The sequence below is a fragment of the Rhinopithecus bieti genome, unplaced genomic scaffold (genome assembly GCF_001698545.2).
Source record: "Rhinopithecus bieti isolate Rb0 unplaced genomic scaffold, ASM169854v2 scaffold_14826, whole genome shotgun sequence".
In the NCBI taxonomy this organism is placed as follows: Eukaryota; Metazoa; Chordata; class Mammalia; order Primates; family Cercopithecidae; genus Rhinopithecus; species Rhinopithecus bieti.
Genome location: NW_016808328.1, coordinates 2,039,618 through 2,062,530, shown reverse-complemented (window position 1 = coordinate 2,062,530; position 22,913 = coordinate 2,039,618). Strand labels below are relative to the sequence as shown.

General features: G+C 39.6%; 1 protein-coding gene across 1 annotated transcript in view; it reads right to left on the bottom strand.

Moving 5' to 3' along the window:
• Window positions 1-243: 243 nt before the first annotated feature.
• The window catches only part of HNRNPR (heterogeneous nuclear ribonucleoprotein R), a 34,324-nt gene continuing 11,654 nt past the window's right edge, over window positions 244-22,913 (bottom strand). Inside the window, exons 7-12 of the mRNA XM_017886516.1 lie at window positions 14,654-14,830; window positions 12,718-12,853; window positions 9,684-9,889; window positions 4,715-4,864; window positions 1,595-1,716; window positions 244-1,457 (exon numbers count right to left, since the gene is read on the bottom strand). Coding sequence (XP_017742005.1) covers window positions 845-1,457; window positions 1,595-1,716; window positions 4,715-4,864; window positions 9,684-9,889; window positions 12,718-12,853; window positions 14,654-14,830 — 1,404 coding nt within the window. The 3' untranslated portion in view covers window positions 244-844. The remainder of the gene's footprint in view (window positions 1,458-1,594; window positions 1,717-4,714; window positions 4,865-9,683; window positions 9,890-12,717; window positions 12,854-14,653; window positions 14,831-22,913) is intronic.

The following is a 22,913-nucleotide window of genomic DNA, read 5'->3' as shown; positions in this document are numbered from 1 at the left end:
CAATACATGTTGGAATAGACAAGAAATTTTGCATGAATTTGATCACTCACATAGGCAGTTATACTTTGAAAACAATATTCCTTGCAAGGATTACGAATAAAATAATGTTTTAGGACACAATTGAATTTGAAATAGGGTAATGTTTTGAATAGATTTTATGTTTTTATGAAATCTTACGATGAACAAGCAAATTGGAATACATTCACGATTCAAAAGAACAAATTGCTCACGGGCCCTTTTTGACGTTTTAGAGCCAAACAATTTTGTAGGGCAGGGATTTTCAAAAAGGGGTGTGAAGGTCTATTAAACAATTTAAAAAACAACAGTTAACCTACTTCTAGGAATGCCCAAAACATACAATCATAGGCTTATTTTTCAATTACAAAGAAAACTTAAATTTGTTTGCTTAATTTCTTAAAAACTACTAAGACAAAAAAAACAGCCACTAGCTTGTATTTTTTATTTACAGCTATACTCCATACTCCTATGTAATCTATCCCAAATCCAAAAAAATGAAACTGTCCAAAACCAAAGGTTCTGCAAAATCATGATTTAACAGTGTGCCCAGCTTGTTTTGAAGCTAAAATGAAGCCTGAAACGATAAAAGCATTGTAATCCCCAGAATAAGGGAACTCTGCAAGCCCAATAATGTCCAAGAGCATTTATGAAAAGAGGAAAAATAAAAAGACTTGAGTATATACACAATAGTGATTTCTTCAGCCCAATACAAATGGCAGCAAAATGCTACTTAAAGATGAAACAGTTAAGCCAATTTTTTTTTTTGAAGAATGTAGATCTAGAGCCAATCGTATCTTGCCAGTATCATTTTCAAGCCCTTACTTGTCTACTTCCACTGTTGCCCATAAGTATCCTGATAAAATTCCTGGTTGTCATTATTGTAACCATAGTTACCAGAATAGTCACCACCTTGCTGAAGCGGCTGCTGAGCGATGGGTTGGGAACCCCAGTTCTGTTGGTTGTTGGTCTGACGACGCTTGGAATCAGGTTGGTTGTACCCATCTGCCTTTCTCTTGCCTCCTACATTGCCCCCACGATTGCCCCGAGATCCACGGGAACCACGGCCTCTCTGCTGTTGAGCAGGACCCCCTCTGCCACCCCTAGAGCCTCTTGGTGGTCCCAAAGGTGCCCCCCTCTGTGAATAGCCAGCTCTACCTCTTGGAGGTGGTGCTCCCCTCCCCCTTGGTGGTGGTGGAGCACCTCGCCCTCCCCTTCCTCCTCCTCTTCCTCTTACTGCATAGCCATCATCATAGCCGTAGTAGGGATCTTCATAGCCTCCACGATAGTCGTGATAATCATAACCATAGTAATCATCATAGTAATCTTCATAGCCATAGTAATCTGGAGGGTAGCCATATCCACCTCTCCCCCCACCACGACCCCGACCTCTAATTGGAGGTGGCATGCGAGGAGGAGGGTGGTAGTAATAATCTTCATACCTAGCAAAGGAGGGAAGGGAGAAAAGAAAAAACAAATCAGTTTGCTTCAAGACTCTGCTTTTGTTTTATTAATCTGATCTCCATTATCAAATGGAGATTCCTTGTCCAAAGACATATCTACTAAAAGGTAGACTCACGCAGTGCTTCTGGAGGCCTGTCTAGCAGCTTGGCGCTCTTTCCTTTTCTTGTCTGGTGGCTTGGCTAAGACTATTTCAATTTCTTCCCCTTCTATTTCTTTGCCATTCATCTCATCCATAGCCTATAAAAAATTGAAAAATTTATTTTACAACGATATAAAACTATATTATATGTTTTATATAGTGTGCATGCTATCATACTTGACTCATTTAATATACTTAACAATTTACCGGCTGGGCGCGGTGGCTCACGCCTGTAATCCCAGCACTTTGGGAGGCCGAGGCAGGCGGATCACGAGGTCAGGAGATCGAGACCACGGTGAAACCCCGTTTCTACTAAAATACAAAAAAAAGCCGGGCCCCGTTGGCGGGCGCCTGTAGTCCCAGCTACTCGGGAGGCTGAGGCAGGAGAATGGCGGGAACCCGGGAGGCGGAGCTTGCAGTGAGCCAAGGAGGCGGAGCTTGCAGTGAGCCGAGATAGCGCCACTGCACTCCAGCCTGGTGGACAGAGCAAGACTCTGTCTCAAAANTTGCCATTCATCTCATCCATAGCCTATAAAAAATTGAAAAATTTATTTTACAACGATATAAAACTATATTATATGTTTTATATAGTGTGCATGCTATCATACTTGACTCATTTAATATACTTAACAATTTACCGGCTGGGCGCGGTGGCTCACGCCTGTAATCCCAGCACTTTGGGAGGCCGAGGCAGGCGGATCACGAGGTCAGGAGATCGAGACCACGGTGAAACCCCGTTTCTACTAAAAATACAAAAAAAAGCCGGGCCCCGTTGGCGGGCGCCTGTAGTCCCAGCTACTCGGGAGGCTGAGGCAGGAGAATGGCGGGAACCCGGGAGGCGGAGCTTGCAGTGAGCCAAGGAGGCGGAGCTTGCAGTGAGCCGAGATAGCGCCACTGCACTCCAGCCTGGTGGACAGAGCAAGACTCTGTCTCAAAAAAAAAAAAAAAAAAAAAAAAATTTACCACACAATTATTTCAAATGGCAAAAGGTGAATCTAGCCAGAAAGTTAAACACAAACACAAAGAAAATACATTTCCCTCGACCTTATCTTTCTATATGTAAATTACATTTAGAACAAAACCTACCTCCTGATACTGTATTTTAAAAGGTAAAAGGGCTGCCACCTATTGCTGCTCCTTAATTCCAAATAACTAACTCCTTAAAAGATAAGCCATACTAAAGAAGCAAATCCACACCAAAGAAGCAAATCCATACCAGGGAAAAATGCTAGTATTAATATGAACCAAAGATTAACTTCTCAGGATTAGAATTTTAAAATAAACGTGTAGCATACAACATACAGGTCTCACACTGTTCTTATACAAAAATTTCAAGGATCTGAAGCACAAATGAGATTACAGAGTGAGATTATCTGTAAAATTCAAGATACCAACACAAAAAACCTAGGTTTCCCTCACAATGCTTAACCCGAAATGTACTTTGCTTGAACAGTTTAAAGTACAGAGCCAGAAAAGGCCTGGACTAATGAAGACTCAAGCAATTACGTAGAAAGCAGTAATCAAACATTCCATGTTCTAGCCCTTTGTTCATGTTGTTCCACCCAACAACCTCTGCCATACATCAAAAGGTTCAGGTACTCAGTAACAAAATGTCATCTCCTCATATTTTATTTTTTGTTTCCCTGTACCTTTCCCCACTCTGGGCACACATAAAAAAAGTTCTATTTATAACGAGCTATTAGTGATTTATAAGTATCTAGACAAAAATGAAACTAGTCCTCAAGATTACAATTTTCCCTTTTACCACCTCAGCTTTGCACTGCTTCAGTTAAAGCAACTAAACAAGTTTACAAAAGCTTCCTGGCATAAATTAAAAAATGAAACATCTACTCTCTGTCCCGACCATCCTGGTGACTCCCAGTTCCTGGACTAGATATTTTATAATTTAATAGGCTTCCTTGGCAAATCATCCTATAAATATTTTCCATCAGGACAACCAGTTATTTAAAACCAGTCGAGTCAGGAGGAGTATTTGGAAAGCATAAAAGTATTAGTTATCTGCATTCTATACCAGTGAAAATTTCAGAAGCCACACATTAACAGATAAGAGTGTAACAGTATAACAGATAAGACTCCATACTTCAAAGCCAGATTATTACTGAGTTTGTGACCTTGGACAAGTTATGAATTTTATGAACAATACTGCCTCATTAATTAGCTCTCATCAATGAGCAAGCCGATTAACTATAAAGGAGTCAGAGATTCTAGAAAGCCTGTTTTAAAAGCAGTACCTTGGGCAAAAAACAAAACCAAAAAATGCTCAAATTAGAGGTGGCAGTATCCCACCAACCAAACATGCCAAAAAAGAACCATGCCTGTGTCACTAAGCATTCTGGATCTATCTTCCCAATAACATAAAAAAGATTTTAGTAGTGTTTTGTCTTGCTTCCCATCCCCCCAAGGAAGGAGAGATGAACAAGAAAAAGAAACTTAAATTTCACCCATTAAAGGTAGTCCGAACCCACTGTCAATAGAAAGCAGGTTTTGTGTTCCAGATACCATATGAAAATACTTCCTTCATACTTATCATTATCATCAAAGACTAAATCAACTATTATACACAAGCGATATCTCTAACAATTACTGAAATCAGTAAAACATAGTGAATGCTATTTTAACTCTAAAATGATTAAATAAAGGTAAAACTAATCATACCCTCATCACAATACATCTACTCAAATACTGTATGAGTTATGTACACTACTCAGTTTCCTTCATAGGTACACAAACTGAGGTAAACTAAGTAGTTAAAATACATTCATTACCTATTTAGTGTTTACAGCAGCTAATTTTTATACCTTGTAATACTTCCAAGGTATCATGCTATCAAATCTTACAAAACAATAGAGATTAAAAATAACTTGCCTAAGATCACAAATTCAGTAATAATCTGGCTTTGAAATATGGAGTCTTATCTGTTATATTATACTATTACCACTTTACAGAGATTAAACAGAAAGAGTTCAGCAAAAGCTAACAGTCAATTTTATTTCAGTTTTTAACATTACTTTATGTGTTTGGCAGGTTTCAGAAACAAAATTCAAATATCAAGAACCAAAATTTCAAAATTTCTACCTTAACAGCTGCTCCTCTGTCTTCAAAATGAACAAATGCATAATCTTTCAACTTCTTTACTCTTTCGAGTTTTCCAAATTCAGAAAATGACTTTTCCAATATTTCTTCTGTCACTGTTGTAGCCAAGTTTCTCACAAACAAAACTTTTACCTAGTAAGCAACAAATAAACAAAACTGTCATTGGCTACTTAATTTTACCTGAAAAGTGTTTCTTCCTGTCTTCATAGCATAGGCTTTTCTTCTCTAAAACATTAAGCGCTGAAAGTGTTGTTACAGGTAGTACGAGAAATTGCTAGGAAAATGACACTGATACCAGTCACCAATTTATAAAAATTATTGGTTCTTGCCTTCTCCTATGTTGTCATTAAAGCACCTAACACTGTGTAGAACCTTCAAAGAACCAACACATAATTATTACTACCGAGCTAACCAACAAATTTAACATGGTCTCCAAGTCCCTTTCAAAACAAGTTTTTCTGTTTCTTTCCTCTAAAACTGAATAACTTTCAAAAGTTCATATGAAAAAATAAATAAACAAGAATAACCAGGAAAAAAAAGAGTGAAATTTAGAGACTGGCCCTACCAAATATAAACAAACTATAACGCTTAAATCATTAAATCAGGTAGTGTTAATTAGGATAAAAAGAGAAAAGCTGGTCCATGCCTCATACTATACACCAGGATAAACTCCAAATAGATCGAAAATTTAAGTAATAAAAGGGTGGAGGGAGGACTGTGAAAGTATCAGAACAAGAATGATTCATTCATGTAACACTGGAGTGGGGATGACCTTATGACTTAAAATCTAAGAGCCATAAGAATGATATATAAAAATAAATGACTTCTATATGGCAAAAAATACTGTAAGCAAAGACAATAAATATGGATGAGGTATTTGCAACATGTATCACAAACAGCTAATCTCTCTTTTATATCAGAGAACCAGAAAATAAGAAAAAGCTCAACAACTGAATAGAAAAATAGGCAAAATTCATGAATACATGGTTCATACAAAGAAACACACATGACTCTTAAAATATATTTAAAGTTCAAACCATTCATAGTAAGATACGCAAATCGTTAATCATTAATGGCACTGAGACCATTTGTTATCAGGCTGGCAAAGTTCAAAAGTTTGATCATACACTATTTTGTCAAGAATGAGGAAAATAATTATCTTGTATTTTGCTGGTAGGAATGTAAAGTAGTGTATCTCCTACAGACATGAATATGGCAGTATCTTAACAATTACAGATGTATTTACCCTTTGGCCCACAATTCTACCCCTAAGAATCTATCCTACAGATGTATCTCCACTTGTATCAACTAACATAAGCTTATTCATTCCAGCATTGTAAGAGCAAAAGATCAGAAACAACTCAATATCCAGCTGGTTAAATACACTATAGTACCTCCACAGAATAGACAACTATGTAGTCATAAAAAATGAAGAAGAGGGCTGGGCACAGTGCCTCACACCTGTAATCCCAGCACTTTAGGAGGCCGAGGTGGGCGGATTGCCTGAGGTTGGGAGTTCGAGACCAGCCTGGCCAGCATAGTGAAACGCCGTCTCTACTAAAAATACAAAAATTACCCAGGTGTGGTAGAAGGCACCTATAACCCCAGCTACTCGGGAAGCTGAGGCAGGAGAATCACTTGAACCCGGGAGGCAGAGGCTGCAGTGAGCCAAGATTGCACCACTGCACTCCAGCCTGGGTGACACAGCAAGGCTCCGTCTCAAAAAAAAAACCCAAAAAATGAAGCAGAGCTCTATGAGCTAACAGAGATTGACAGGATACACTGTTTTTCCTGTTTTTACATTTCTGAAATAAAGAAACAACTTACAGTCAATGTGATAAGCAAGTACTGTGCCATAGTTTAGTTGGCAGTGTTTTATAACTATTTAGTGGTTCATATAATAATGGTGTATTTCCTCAGAGCTGATGAAACAGGATGGTGAATAAACAAAATGTAGATCAGTGAATATAGTAGGCTACCAACATTACTACCACTCATGTAAGAATTAAGGAAGTATATTCATATTTGCCTAACGAAATACTAAAAAGATAAACCAGAAACTACTAAAACTGGATGCCTTATAGGGGACAAAGGGGATTTGGTAGACATAGGCATAGGGGTAGAAAGGAAATTTCTTTGTCTATACTTTTCTATATAACTTTTAAACTAAGAAAATATAGTACCTATCCAAATAAAAAAACTAACATATTGAATAAATTGTTGCTTCAGATAAAGGGCTATCTAATAAGAAGTTACTAATTTAAGGAGGAAAAAAAACTAACAGTTTCCACAAATGCTCCATCCCCTTTATTATTCTCAATTTATCATACTAAGGTCCAGCCTCTATGTTACACAGACTCCCACTGGTTCAGTTACTTTTAAAAAAAATTCAACATGGAATTTTCTATGATGAAACCGTTAATATACTATATGAAAATTACTTACTGAAACTGTGTTTAAAATGTTCAACAGGAAAAAGGGTCCCTTTAAGAGACATATATTTAGGCTTTTAGGTTTTGGTACATTGTAAAACTGACCCAACTTGGCAAAAAAATCTTCAGTGAATTGTAAATTGATAGTGTGAATAACAGAAGCTTAACTCAAAAGGATAAACTTTTCTTTTCAATTAGGAAACAGTAAAGGAGCTGGGTGCAGTTGTAAGCACCAGTAGTCCCAAGCTACCTGGGAGGCTGAAGCGGGAGGAACGCTTAAGCCCAGGAGTTCAAGGCTGCAATGGGCTATGATTGCACACGTAAGCAGCTACTGCACTCCAGCCCAGGCAACATAATGAGGCCCAATCTCTTAAAAAAAAAAAAGAAAACAATAAAGGGCTCTACCATATTTAATCCTAAGTTTATGGAGGCCTCCTTTTCATTCCAAAACCTGTTTTAGATCTAGGAAAGAGGAGTTACCAGAATAAAATCTTGAAGTTTTCTAACCCTAAAAAAAGATTAGGATGAACTTCCGTCTGAGCAGCTACTAAAGGTTATGTGAGAAGTGGTTGGTAAGCAAATTACAAGCTATACTTTTGGTTTTCATGGGATTTTATTCCTCTTTTATAATATGTAATACATCTATCATGCTATTTTAAAATATTTTCACAGAAAAAGCAACACAGGCTGTTTAGTTACTACAGGTAGATTCAAAGTTGTGGTGGATCTTTAGAGACTGATCCAGGGTCAATAAAATAGATGACATCCGTGTTTAGTGGTTTACCCAAAGTCATAGTTGTATTAGGAGAAGAAACAATGGGAATCAAAACCAAGCTAGTAAAAACTTAAAATAAAAACTCAGAGCTATTTGAATTCTCTATCCCTTACCCATCTACTCAAGGAATATGAGATAAAAGATACTGAGTAGCACTTCTGAGAGCCTCTCTGGTTCATTCTCAATAGAACTTATCTGCTTAACCCAAAGATGTCATTGCCTACATTACCATACAAGGATAAACCAGGGTTCTCCTCCAAACTATTTAGAGCAAGGGTTTGCCTCCTCAAATTCTGGAATAAAAACCTTGACCTCTGACTTATCAAGAAGAATCCAACCATTAACTCATGGCCATTCAGAGTTGCTGCCTCCCTGTGAAGGGAAGAGACAATTAAAATGCTCAAGAGCTCATTTTAAGCAGCAGAAATGCAACTCTGAGGCAGTCGCGGTGGCTCATGCCTGTAATCCCAGCACTCTGGGAGGCCAAAAAGGGCAGATCATGAGGTCAGGAAATTAAGACCACCCTGGTCAACATTGTGAAACCCTGTCTCTACTAAAAATACAAAAAATTAGCCAGGTGTGGTGGCAGGCACCTGTAGTCCCAGCTACTCAGGAGGCTGAGGCAGGAGAATGGCGTGAACCCAGGAGGCGGAGCTTGCAGTGAGCCGAGATCGCACCACTGTACTCCAGTCTGGAAGACACAGCAAGACTCCATCTCAAAAAACAAAGAAATGCAACTGTGATGTGTCCCAGGAGTCGCCCAAAGGAAAGATTAAGAACCAGTACTCATGGCACCACTATTAAGATCCTGGCAATGCAAGTACAGGAATTAGGAGGGAATTGAGTGCCCTTTTCAGGACTTGCCATGCATATTTTGCCACTAACAAATAAGAGCAAACATGACAATCTTTTGCCTTTCTTCATGGGGACAATACACTAACGGAACTTGATCATTTAAAACAACAGGCAGGGTGCAGTGGCTCATGCCTGTAATCCCAGCACTTTAGGAGGCCAAGGCAGGCAGATCATGAGGTCAGGAGTTTGAGACCAGCCTGGCCAATATGGCAAAATGCTGTCTCCACTAAAAATACAAAATTTAGCCAGGCGTGGTGGCAGGCGCCTGTAGTCCCAGCTACTTGGGAGGCTGAGGCAGAAGAATCGCTTGAACCTGGGAGGTGGAGGTTGCAGTGAGCCGAGATCGCACCACTGTACTCCAGCCTAGGCGACACAGCAAGTCTTTGTCTCAAAAAATAATAATAATAAATAAAATAAAAAATAAAAACAAAAAAAAAGCTTTAAAAAAACCAACTATAAATCTAAATAAAACATAATTTACGGCCAAGTAATAAGGCATAATATAGTCAATGAAGATTATAATTTATAATCTCCAAAACATTACTTCTCACTTTACTCAAGACCTTTAAAAAAAAAAAAAAAAAAAAAACCTCTATCCCTCACAGTGCCGAGCACTAAACAAATACCCAGTGTGTATGAAAATACTTAATTGAAGGAACTTTATTTCAGTTCCTTCTGCACATTTAATCTGCAGGAAAAGGGATGGTTAATGGAAATTCCTGGATACCAAGACAGGCTGTTAACTTTAGTGTTAAAGCTGCTCCTTGCCAAACAGTTAAAGTCTAAAGCTACAATTTCTATTTATCATAAAACTCAAAATATTTGAGCTTCATTCTGAGTACAAAATTTAAATGATGACCCTATGCCCACTCCAAGCAACTGTATTTACCTTAGCCATGACTTCTGGATCTGGTTCTTCCACAGGGTCAGCCCATTCAACTGTAACTACATTTCCCCACACTTTTACTTTTCCACTCATCAGCCGGCGTCTGGCTTGTGCTGCTGACTTGTGATCCTCATATTCAAGGAAGCAGAACCCCCGATTCTTCTTTTTGTCATCGGGTTGATGATAGAGAATAACGTCCACCAAACCCTCTGTTAAACCAACAGCCAGATATATAAGCCAAAAGCATCCACCACACATCTAGCGATTAGGCAGACCTAAATCCGCTTGACGATGAGCAAAAAATAAGTGATGCAGCCTCAAAATGAGTCACTAACTTTGTAGACAATTAGTAGACAATTAAATCAACATAATCAGATATGGGGTTTGGGACAGTATTCGATGTTCCTTTTTAATTTTAGGGGTTCTTAAGGTATAGCCATATACAACAAATCTAACTACTGTATTCTGACATTTAACATGCTACAATATTTTAGAGCGTTTGATATAACATGACTATAAAAGCACTAACAAGGATCTTAAAAACAAAACTATTAATATAAACCCAAGAGAACTAACTTTTGACAACTAATCATGGCCAAGCTAACTTAAAAGTTACTATTTTTTACCAAGAATGGAAGTGATCACTAAATATTAGTGTTCCTCTGGTCTTAGTCCTTTGCCCTTATCTTTCCGTATGTGTTCTTTCTGAATAATGTCAGCTAGCCCTACTTTTAAATGTTATCTATACCCTTACAAATGCTTAGATTTTTTTCCTAGCCCAGACTTCTCTAAGCTCTAGATGTGCCTATGTTCTTACCTGATGTATCCTCTTTGATGTCTTAGAATTGCAAATTTAACATGTCCCAAAACTGAACCACCATGGCCAAAATCTGCATTCCCTAGACTTCCTATCTAATAAACAGTGTCATCCACCTGGTTCTGAAGCCAGAAATTGGTTAGACATTCTTGATTTCTTCCTTTACATCATCTCTCCTAACCAATTCCAAACTCATTTACTTTTTTGCATCTCCACTGCTATTACCCTAGTCTAATCCTCTATCTGTATTAGTATGATAGCTTCAACTAATTTATCAGCTTCCACTCATGCCCCTTCTCTCCAAGTCCCTATCCACACAGCAGTAGGAATAATATCCCATAAACATGAAACAGGTGTTATTTCCTGCTTAAAACCTTTAAATGCCTTCTCATTATATATACAATAAAAACCCAACTCCTTACATGGCCTACAGAAGCCCTGCCTACTTCATTTCATACAATTATATTCCTAATTCTACCTTTTAATAACACTGGTCCCTCAGTTACTGTAATATACTGACTTCTTTCTTGCCTTGGAACCTTGGCATGTGTTGCTGCCTTGGAATGCACTTCCTTTTGCTCTTTGTATGCTACATCTTCTTCATCCTTCAGGTACTGGCTGACATGTCATCTTATCAGAAAAGTCTTCCAGAACCATCCAAACAGGGATAGTAGCTATTCTTTAGCTAAATATCCTGTATTTCCTGCTTCAGTGTCTTATCACAATGTCTAAATATTCCTTTAATTTTTATTATTTATATTCTTGGTCTTATCTCCTTTCTCAGGATATAGGATCTATGAAAGCAGAGAATATGTCTCTTAGCCACCAATGTATCCCAGGCACATAGCACAATGCCAGCACTTAACAGAAACTTTAATAAACACCTGCTGAAAGAATGAATAAATGATCATGAAGCCAGAAGGAGATATAGATAATAAAGTGATGAGGTCAAAGAATTGTGCCAACAGGGGTATTTGACAGCACAATATAGTGGATAGTGGCAGTGGTTACAAAGTGGGACGCTAGAAATCAAGAGTTTAAAGTGCACAGAATTTCTGGTGACTAGATCCAGAATGTAATCTGGATATGGTGGAGCTGAAGTAAAGGACTAAAGATGAGGTAATCATAGAAATAGGTAGGAGTCTAAAGCCCTGGATGGTTCACCAATGCAGATGTTAAAGGTATTAGAAATAAGTTAATTTAGGGCAGAAGAGGAAGATAGTGAGCCAGAAGCAATCTTTAGATTAATGAAAGGCTGAAACCAGAAGAGCAATGATTGACAGCTTCAACAAAAGGGAAAGCATTTGTCTGAATGATAAAAATGTAAAGGAATAGTGGTTTTCACAAGGGGAGGCAGTGGTCTAACACAGTGTTTTTAAATCATAGGTAGTATTAGATCACAACTGGTATTTTAAAAAATCAAATAGAATAGGAAGTATCAAAATAAATCATGTATAATAAATAAAAGTACAGTTTTGTTAAATTGTTTCAGTTATATATAAATGTGTACAGAACTACGACATAAAATCTACTTCTCAATCAATTCCATGGATTTAGAATTGGATATTTTTAAAAATCTGATTGGCCAGGCACAGTGGCTCACGCCTGTAATCCTGGCACTTTGGGAGGCCGAGGCAGGCGGATCACCAAAGGTTGGGAGTTCAAGACCAGCCTGACCAACATGGAGAAACCCCCGTCTCTACTAAAAATACAAAATTAGCCGGGCGTGGTGGTGCATGCCTGTCGTCCCAGCTACTTGGAAGCCTGAGGCAGGAGAATTGCTTGAACCAAGGAGGCTTGCAGTGAGCCAAGATCGTGCCATTGCACTCCAGCCTAGGCAACAAGAGCAAAACTCCGTCTCAAAAAATATCTGATCTAGACAAGGCAACAGGGAGGGAGTAAAAACTTTCATTCTCTTGGTCCTAAAATACACTAATTGTCAAGGGGAAAAAAAGCATTCACTTGAAGGCTATAGAGCAAAAGCTCCAGCAAAAGCCAAGGTTCAGTTAAGACAAAGAAGTGAAGGGGACATTCCAAGAAATGAAGGATATAAGGGAATTTGCTTAAATCCAAACCACTATAAAGCAGAAAGGAAGCAATTTAGACATTGAAGACCTGAATTCTTAATTTAATACATACAACCCCTCAGTTTTTTTGAGCACTTATAAAGTAGTACAACACATTTCGCAAAAGTAATTTCTAAATACATTTTTGTTTTACCTGTGACTTTACTGAATTCTTCCAAAATGTTTTCTTTAGTCTTATTCTTCGGAATGGATCCAACAAAAAGTCTGTTGTTTGCCACAGAAATGCACACTCCAAGGTGTTTACCAGGGCGAATTTCATAGCTGTCACACTGCAATGAAGAAAAGAACCAGAGACCCCAAAACCACCCCAAACTCAGGACAACTGATCTTAATCTAAAAAATTCAACAATTTAAGGCCAAATGCTCCCTGCTTCATCAACTCACCAAGCTCCCTCATGCTTTCCATAATATGAATGTATATTTTAAACTTGTCACGGTCTCTTGTTTTAGTTTGGTTTTGTTAACCTTCACTACTCTTCCATATAAAAAGGACTCACTTTATTGCTTAAAATATCTTATTTCATATTTTAATTTTATCTATCTGAAAATGTTTTCCCACAGATTTTCAGAGAAAATACCTGAGACTGATCATTCAGGGTCCTTGGAAATGTAAATGGATTAGAAAATTTTAAATTCTACAGAAGTCACAGAATTCTAAATATATAGTTTTAAATTGCCTACCAAACACAGTATTTTCAAAAAGTGTTTTATTTAAATCACTACAGTGGATTTTCTTGATAAATGTTAGCCTTTCTTTTTTATTTTAAGACTGAGTCTTGCTCTGTCGTCCAGGCTGGAGGGCAGTAGCACAATCTTTGCTCACTGCAACCTCCACCTCCTGGGTTAAAGTGATTCTCCTGCCTCAGCCTCCCAAGTAGCTGGGACTACAGGCGTGCACCACCACGCCCAGCTAATTTTGTATTTTAGTAGAGACGGGGTTTCACCATGTTGGCCAGGCTGATCTTGAACTCCTGACCTCAGGTGATCCACCTGTCTCGGCATCCCAAAGTGCTGGGATTACAGGCGTGAGCCACCACATCTGGCCAATTTTAGCTTCTTATAATTTAATATTATTTAACCATTAGTTTACTAAGAGATACGAGTATTAAAAATAAAATCATATGTTGCCAAAATGAAAACTTAATGTTAAATAAACAAGTTTGAAGGAAAAATCCATAATAAAAACTAAAATCTGGGTCAAGCTACGAGTGGAACTGATTCAGACACCAGTAATGAAACCAAAAGCCTTGATGATGAAACAGGCTGATCATCTAGAAAGACTAGAACCAGACTTAGTGAGGCCCTCAGATGTCAGGCAAGAGTATGCCAAAAAATAATGACATTGTTATTTTAAGATACTGAGATAGCTGTGTCTTAAATACAGCAGGAGTGAAGATACATTTGATTTGCAGAACGTTGTTACCACTACTACTGGTCTGAAATGAGCATCAAGTGATTAAAGGCCCTAGAGAAAGGAAATTAATCTGAGACTGGCTATAAATAGCAGGAGGAGAGAGAAAGATTAAAGACAGAGAAGACTCAAGGGCCAAGAAACATAAAGAAAGAACAAAAATACACTTAGAAAATATGAAATAAATCATATGAATAGGCTGTAACAAAAATAAAACAGATTCACAACTATTTTCTGAATGGAATCCTAAAAGTCACTGTCATCCACTATTACATTCCCCACAGCCCATTCCAGTCTTCATTATACTGTAAGAATCCTAAAGTTTAACATCAAGAATTGACATCCTTTTGCCTATAACCAAAAGACAGAAATCCATAAGCCAAATACTCATATGAAACTTCTGATATTAATCAATCTAATAGATAACTTCTTAAATCAACGGGAGACTTTCTATAAAACATTACTTCTTGGGTATTTTCAGTTCTTTTTTACTTTTATAGTCAGAAAAAAAGCAAAGGTCACATACTAACTTGGTCAGTACAGAAACATTCAAAGCAACAACTGAAGGAATCAAAATAATGTTAACTACAAACATTTTTGAATTAAAGTTTATTTCCTCAAATAGTGACTTGCTAGACAGTGGATAATTATCACATACCAGTTTCACGGCTTCCTGTGCAGCTTCCTTTCCACAGAAGGTGATAAATGCATACCCTCTATTCTGACCAGACAGTGGATCCATCATAAGACGTAGATCCCAAATGGGTCCGGCCTTCTCAAAAAGGGGCACCAACTCATCCTCATATAAATCTCTTGGTATTTTGCCTACAAACACCTGAAATAAAACCCCCTTATTAGAATCCAACATAAGCATTTGATTTTAGAGTCAAAAGCCTACTGTCTTTTTTTTTTTAAAGATGGGGCAGAAGAAGATGGTTAAGAAAGAATGGAAACAATCTGAAACTTAGAGTTGACTTGCAGAGCTAATCCTAATTTTATAATGACCTTAGGGTTATCAAAGAACAACAGTCTCTTGAAAATGGAAACTAGTAAGAGTATAAAATCTGTATTAACTCTAATTTTTAAATTTTTATAACTTGACTTGTTCTCATAAAACAGAATAAAGGAGGTTGGATGCAGCGGCTCATGCCTGTAATCCAAGCACTTTAAGAGGCCGAGGAAGGTGGATCACTTGAGTCTAGGAGTTCAAAACCAGCCTGGGCAACATGGCGAAACCCCATTTCTACAATTTAAAATTTAAAATTTATAAACTAAAATAAATAAAATAAAATAAAATAATTGAATAAAAGATTGACAAAGCCCTCAAGTTATCTCCTCAACTCTAAAATCTTTACTGCTTAAAAAGCAACCTCAGGCCAGGCGCGGTGGCTCAAGCCTGTAATCCCAGCACTTTGGGAGGCCGAGACGGGCGGATCACGAGGTCAGGAGATCGAGACCATCCTGGCTAACATAGTGAAACCCCGTCTCTACTAAAAAAATACGAAAAACTAGCCAGGTGAGGTGGCAGCGCCTGTAGTCCCAGCTACCTGGGAGGCTGAGGCAGGAGAATGGCGTAAACCCGGAAGGCGGAGCTTGCAGTGAGCTGAGATCCGGCCACTGCACTCCAGCCTGGGCGACAGAGCGAGATTCCATCTCAACAACAACAAAAAGCAACCTCAGTATTTTGCAGAAACTCCAGTGCTTCAATCTATTCCTTTCTCTAGCCAGATATTAAATATTAAATTTTAAGGTATGAAAAAAATCTCTTCACCATTTGAAGAATTTCTGATCTTCAATTACAAATTATATAGGATTAAATTATAATATTCAATGACAAATTAAAAGTATATAGTCAAAAATCCTCATTTGATACCAGATTATAATTTTCTTCAAGTTCCTCCAATGTAAGCAATATTAAAAATGTTTTATTTTGGCCAGGCGCGGTGGCTCACGCCTGTAATCCCAGCACTCTGGGAGGCTGAGGTGGGCAGATCATGAGGTCAGGAGATCGAGACCATCCTGGCTAACACGGTGAAACCCGTCTCTACTAAAAATACTAAAAATACAAAACATGAGCCGGGCATGGTGGCAGGCGCCTGTAGTCCCAGCTACTCAGGAGGCTGAGGCAGGAGAATGGCGTGAACCCGGGAGGCGGAGTTTGCAGTGAGCCAAGACCACGCCACTGCACTCCAGCCTGGGCAACAGAGGGAGACTCCGTCTCAAAAAAATAAAATAAATAAAATTTTTAAAAAAGTTTTATGTTAAAACATTTGTAATCCACAAAGTCTAAATGAGTAAAATTAGTATTTGCATGACAAGTTTTCTAGTGAAACTCATCTATATCACCATTTCACAGTCTGAAAAATAGCTGGAATAATAGGTAAATAATGAAGTAATAACAGCAATCCAATCCAAAATATGCCGACATTATTATGGACATTAAGTTTCTGAAGTTAAGCTCTACAACAGATGTACTATCTAGAGATAATCCTTTCCAAAAATAATCAAGACTCACTTTCACTGCTATCTGGTAAAACCTGAGGAATTCTTTTGACTCCTTAGCATGATTCTCACACAATAGTTATTGTAATTCTTCTACCTCCTTAAGGTCCCCAATCCTCATTCACTAAACCTCATCCTAAGGATATCACCTGACAAAGTCATTGGTTTCTTCATATTCTTACCTCTCACTATGTCTGCTTTCACTTCTATCGCACCTCAGAGAAAGAGATCTACCTCCTTTCTAAGGTTAACTCCTTAACCCCAATAAATAAGCCCATTTCTTCTTACCACTTTCTGGAAACAACTGCGAACCGTTATTCCTTCAACTCTCATATTTTGCTCAATACCATCCTTCCCTTCCCACTGGTTCCTTCCTGTCTCCAAACAATCCAAAAACAAAATACAACAACACACCCCTCACTTTAGCTTGTATTATATTTATTTCCTTTCACTGATAAAGGTTTGGCTTGTTTTTGAGACTGGGTCTCACCTTGTCGCCCAGGCTGCAGCATAGCGGGATGATCATGGCTCACTACAGCCTCATACTCCCAGACTCAAGTAATCCTCCCACCTCAGCCTCGCAAGTAGCGAGGACCACAGGCTCTTGCCATTATGCCCAGCTAATATCTGGGGGTAGGGGTTGGGGGTAAAGAGAGGCTCTCGCTATGATGCCCAGGGTGGTCTCGAACTCCTGGGCTCAAGTGATCTTCCTGTTTTGGCCCTCCAAAGTGCTGGGATTACAGGCACGAGCCACTGCACCTGGCCTGTTTTGAACACACCGTCTGTATGTTTTTTTTTCACTCACACAGTTATTATTTTCAACACATCTGCTACATGCTGAATACCGTGAAGCCAAAGAGAAGTATAAATAAGACATCTATGGCATCATGACAATTAGGGATACAAGATACTGTTATATGTGATTTAAGTGATGTCCCTGCAGAACCGTATTTCTAACAAAAACATACTCGGAAGAGCACACGGCATCTATGTTCTCTTTAACCCTCTATAATTGGCTTCTTCCTCTAACTCGAACTGTGTACCCAGATGTCACTAATAAACTTCTAATAACCAAATTCAAAAGTCTTTTTCCAGGCCGGGCACAGTGGCTTATGCCTGTAATCCCAGCACTTTGGGAGAAATACCTGAGGTCAGGAGTTCAAGACCAGCCTGGCCAACATGGTAAAACCCCATCTCTACTAAAAATACAAAAATTGGGCAGGCATGGTGACAGGCGCCTGTAATTCCAGCTACTTGGGAGGCTGAGGCAGGAGAATTGCTTGAACCTGGGAGGCGGAGATTGCAGCGAGCTGAGATCACGCCACTGCGCTCCAGCCCGGGTGACAAGAGTGAAACTGTCTCGGGGGAAAAAAAAAAGGTCTTTTCCCCCTCAGTTCTCATCATCCTTGCATTCTCTACAACTATTAATACTGGTGATGCAACTACCACCATCAAAACTTTTCTTCCCTTAAGTATTCAGAATACTTTACCAACCTCATTTTTGTACCTTGAAATCTGTGATGAAGACATGTTTGTAACAAATGATTTTTTCTAAAAATCAAAATGATTAAAACCCAGCCTTGTCAACTGGCTCCTCTGATTGCCCCCATTTACCTTTAGAAGACTATGATTTCTGTTTCTCTCCCCTTATAGCCCCCACCTCCAGGTGACTGAGGAACTACTTCTATAAACAGACATCTCAGACTTTTTCAATTCCTCCCATTATCACCCATATCCAATTAATCTTTTATTATTATTATACTTTATTATTATACTTTAAGTTCTAGGGTACATGTACACAACATGCAGGTTTATTACATATGCATACACGTGACATGTTGGTGTGCTGCACCCATTAATTCGTCATTTACCTTAGGTATATCTCCTAATGCTATCCCTCCCTCCTCCCCCCACCCCACAACAGGCCCCGGTGTGTGATGTTCCCCTTCCTGTGTCCAAGTGTTCTCACTGTTCAATTCCCACCTATGAGTGAGAACATACAGTGTTTGGTTTTCTGTCCTTGTGATAGTTTGCTGAGAATGATGGTTTCCAGCTTCATCCATGTCCCTACAAAGGACATGAACTCATCCTTTTTTATGGCTGCATAGTATTCCATGGTATATATGTGCCACATTTTCTTAATCCAGTCTATCATTGATGGGCATTTGAGTTGGTTTTAAGTCTTTGCTATTGTGAATAGTGCTGCAATAAACATACATGTGCATGTGTCTTTATAGCAGCAGGATTTATAATCTTTTGGGTATATACCCAGTAATGGGATGGCTGGGTCAAATGGTATTTCTAGTAAAAATATGGAACGCTTCATGAATTTGCGTGTCATCCTTGCGCAGGGGCCATGCTAATCTTCTCTGTATCATTCCAATTTTAGCATACGTGCTGCCGAAGCGAGCACCCAATTAATCTTTAAAGTACCTGCTTGAAGTTGCTCCATGTAAATGCCTAGCCTATACAAACACATGGCTCCCGCCCTACTCAGAACTTGTATAATACAAATCTTTCATGAGACAAGGAATTAGACATACCTTGGACTCATGTGCCATATATTTTTCTAGATTTTAGAAATACAGTGACTACCACAGACAAAGTCTAGGCATTAATGAAGTTTATATTCTACTGAGAGAGACAGACAAAAATAAAAAAAGTAAACAATATGGGTCATGCATGGTGCTCATGTGTGCAATCCTAGCACTTTCGGAGGTCGAGGTGGGCAGATCACTTGAAGTTAGGAGTTTGAGACCAGCCTGGCTAATACGGTGAAACCCTGTCTGTAACTAAAAATTCAAAAATTAGCCAGGTATGGTGGCACAAGCATGTAATCCCAGCTACTCAGGAGGCTAAGGCAGAAGAATCACTTGAACCAGGGAGGTGGAAGTTGCAGTGAGCGGAGATCACGCCATGGCACTCCAGCCTAGGCAACAGAGTGAGACTCTGTCTTAAATAAATAAATACATAGTGATTATATGATTTTAAGAGGTATTGGCTGGGCGCGGTGGCTCAAGCCTGTAATCCCAGCACTTTGGGAGGCCGAGACGGGTGGATCACGAGGTCAGGAGATCGAGACCATCCTGGTCTACACGGTGAAACCCCGTCTCTACTAAAAAATACAAAAAACTAGCCGAGCGAGGTGACGGGCGCCTGTAGTCCCAGCTACTCGGGAGGCTGAGGCAGGAGAATGGTGGGAACCCGGGAGGCGGAGCTTGCAGTGAGCCGAGATCGCGCCGCTGCTCTCCAGCTTGGGCTACAGAGCGAGACTCCGTCTCAAAAAAAAAAGAGGTATTAAGAACAAGGAAAAAACAGGAAGAGGGGATAAATGATGGGGCTGTGTTTTCACTAGGAGGGCTTCCCTACAGGGGTAAATTTGAGCTGAGATCTAAGAGAAAATTAAGTATAAATCTGAGGAAGGTGAGGGGGCACTGTCTCATGCACTTTGGGAGGCCAAGGTGGAAGTATCACTTGAGGCCAGCCAGGAGTTCTAGACCAGCCTGAGAAACACAGCAAGACTCTGTTTCAAAAAAAAAAGAAAAGAAAAGAAAAAGCAATCTGAAGAAAGAGCATTCCAAGTTGAGGGAACAAGTACAAAAGGCTGTGGGATGTGACAGGAGAGTACACTCAACATATCTGAAGAACAGCATACAGGCCAATGGCCAGAATGAAAGTGACAGTGGGTGGAAAACAGAGAACAGAGCCAGAGTAAGTTAAACCATGGTTAGGCATTTCTGCTCTCAGATGTGTTGGGAAGCCATCAGACAGTTTAATGCAGAAAAATGACTGGGTATGACTTATGTTCTAAAAGATACACTTCAGCAAGTGGGTAGAAAATGGACTGTATGGAGAAATAGGCTGACTAGTCAGGTGAACAGGGCAATATGGAAAAGAGATGAAAGTGGCTTGGTATAGTAGGGTGATAGCTATGCAGGTGATAAGAATGTGAGCAACAGTGAGTTTTCGGTTATATGCAATTCAAATGTACATTTTAGTTACCTTGAACAAGTTTTGTTTTTGTTGTTGTTGTTTTTGAGATGCCATCTCGCTTTGTACCCCAGGCTGTAGTGCAGTGGCGCTATCTCAGCTCACTGCAACCTCTGCCTCCCGGATTCAAGCAATTCTCCTGTGTCGGCTTCCTGAGTAGCCGGGATTACAGGCATGTGCCACCATGCCTGGCTAATTTTTGTATTTTTAGTAGAGATGGGGTTTCACCATGTTGGCCAGGCTGGTCTCGAACTCCTGACCTCAAGTGATCTGCCAGCCTCAGCCTCCCAAAGTTTTGGGATTACAGGCATGAGTCACCGCACCTGGCCAAGTTTCTTAAGCAATGAGTCTCAACGTCCTCATGTGGGCTGGGCATGGTGACTCACACTTGTAAACTCAACGCTCAAAGAGGCCAAGGCGGGAGGACTGCTTGAGCCCAGGAGTTTGAGACCAGCCTGAGCAACAAAGCAAGACCCTGCCTCTATAAAAAATTTTAAAAATTGGCTCAGTGTGGTGCCATGTACCTGTAGTCCCAGTTACTTGGGAAGCTTAGGCACGAGGTTCCCCTAAGCCCAGGAGTTTGAGGTTGCAGTGAGCTACTACTGTGCCACTGTACTCCAGCCTGGGCAAGAGTGAGACCTTCTTTTTATAAATAAATAAATAGAGAAGAAATATCAACAAATCTGTGGCCAATAAAGTCCCCAATACTATAGTCATGTGAGTTTGTGAAGAAACAGACCACGAATCAAAAACACTAGTTTATCTACGAAACAGGAATATCTTTATTTCAAGATCAATTTAACTTAGGACCTAAAAGAATTTAAAAGGCTAAAGTTTTCAAAACTAATTCAGCACTGTTCCTTTTAAAGTTTTAAGCTCAATTTTAATTAACTAAAATGAAATAGGAATACTTTCCTTTTATTAACTTTTTAGTCCTGAGTCATTCTGGATCCATGTGAGCCCTTTCAGAGTAAGCACGCAGTCATCTTCAGGTAACCCTCCTCCCTTTTCAGAACTAACAGAATCTAGTGAATACCATAATAACACTTCTTTCTTCACTCATCAGCCACGAAGACCCAGAAAAAGTTTTAGCTGTCTACAATTTATCAAGTACTTCAACAGTAATAAAGGAAGTAACCAAGTCATTCAACAGTCTTTTCTTTTTTTGAGACAAGGTACTTGCTCTGTCACCCGGGCTGGAGTACAGCGGCGCAATAACAGCTCACTGTAGTCTTGACTGATCTTTTCACCTCAGCCTCCCAAGTAGCTGAGGCCACAGTTGTGCGCATGCCGCCAGGCCCGGCTAATTTTTTATTTTTTATAGAGACAGGGTCTCCCTATGTTAGCCAGGTTGGTCTCAAACACCTGAGTTAAAATGATTCTCCTGCCTCAAGCTTCCTGAAATGCTAGGATTACAAGCATGAGCCACCACACCCAGTCAACAGAGTCTTTTGGTTATCAATTAGGATTCTTACATTATCTAGCTCCTACTTACATTTGCTGTCTTGCAAATGTATTAGTTTCTCACACATAATAAAATTCAGCTGCCACAAAATCATATACTTTAGGTCTCTGTTAAATACACTGGGGTTCTTCAGCACCATGAATAAGCCAAAGAATGAGATCTCAATCTACCATTTCTTTTCATTACTCTGCAAAACATCAGTGGTATACTCTGCAAACAGATAAGAATTTATTATATACAGTCATGACTTCCATGAATCCTGCTTATATTAATGGAAACAAATAAAAACAGAACTTGGCCAGGCGAGGTGGCTCACCTCTGTAATCTCAGCACTTTGGGAGGCTGAGGCGGGTGGATCATGAGATCAAGAGTCTGAGACCAGACTGGCCAACGTGGTGAAACCCCGTCTCTACTAAAAACACAAAAATTAGCTGGGCATGGTGGTGTGTGCTTGTAGTCCCAGCTACTTGGGAGGCTGAGGCAGGAGGATCTCTTGAACCTGGGAGGCAGAGGTGGCAGTGAATGATAGTGCCATTGCACTCCAGACTGGGCGACAGAGTGAGACTCCATCTCAAAAAAACAAAACAAAACAAAACAGAACTTGCTTCCCAAAGCAGCTTAACAATACTAGCTGAAGAATACAAAAATACTACAACTAAAAAATGTATTTCGGCCGGGCACGGTGGCTCAAGCCTATAATCCCAGCACTTTGGGAGGCCGAGACGGGCGGATCACGAGGTCAGGAGATCGAGACCATCCTGGCTAACATGGTGAAACCCCGTCTCTACTAAAAAATACAAAAAAACTAGCCGGGCGAGGTGGCGAGTGCCTGTAGTCCCAGCTACTCGGAAGGCTGAGGCGGGAGAATGGCGTAAACCCGGGAAGAGGAGCTTGCAGTGAGCTGAGATCCGGCCACTGCACTCCAGTCTGGGCGACAGAGTGAGACTCCATCTCAAAAAAA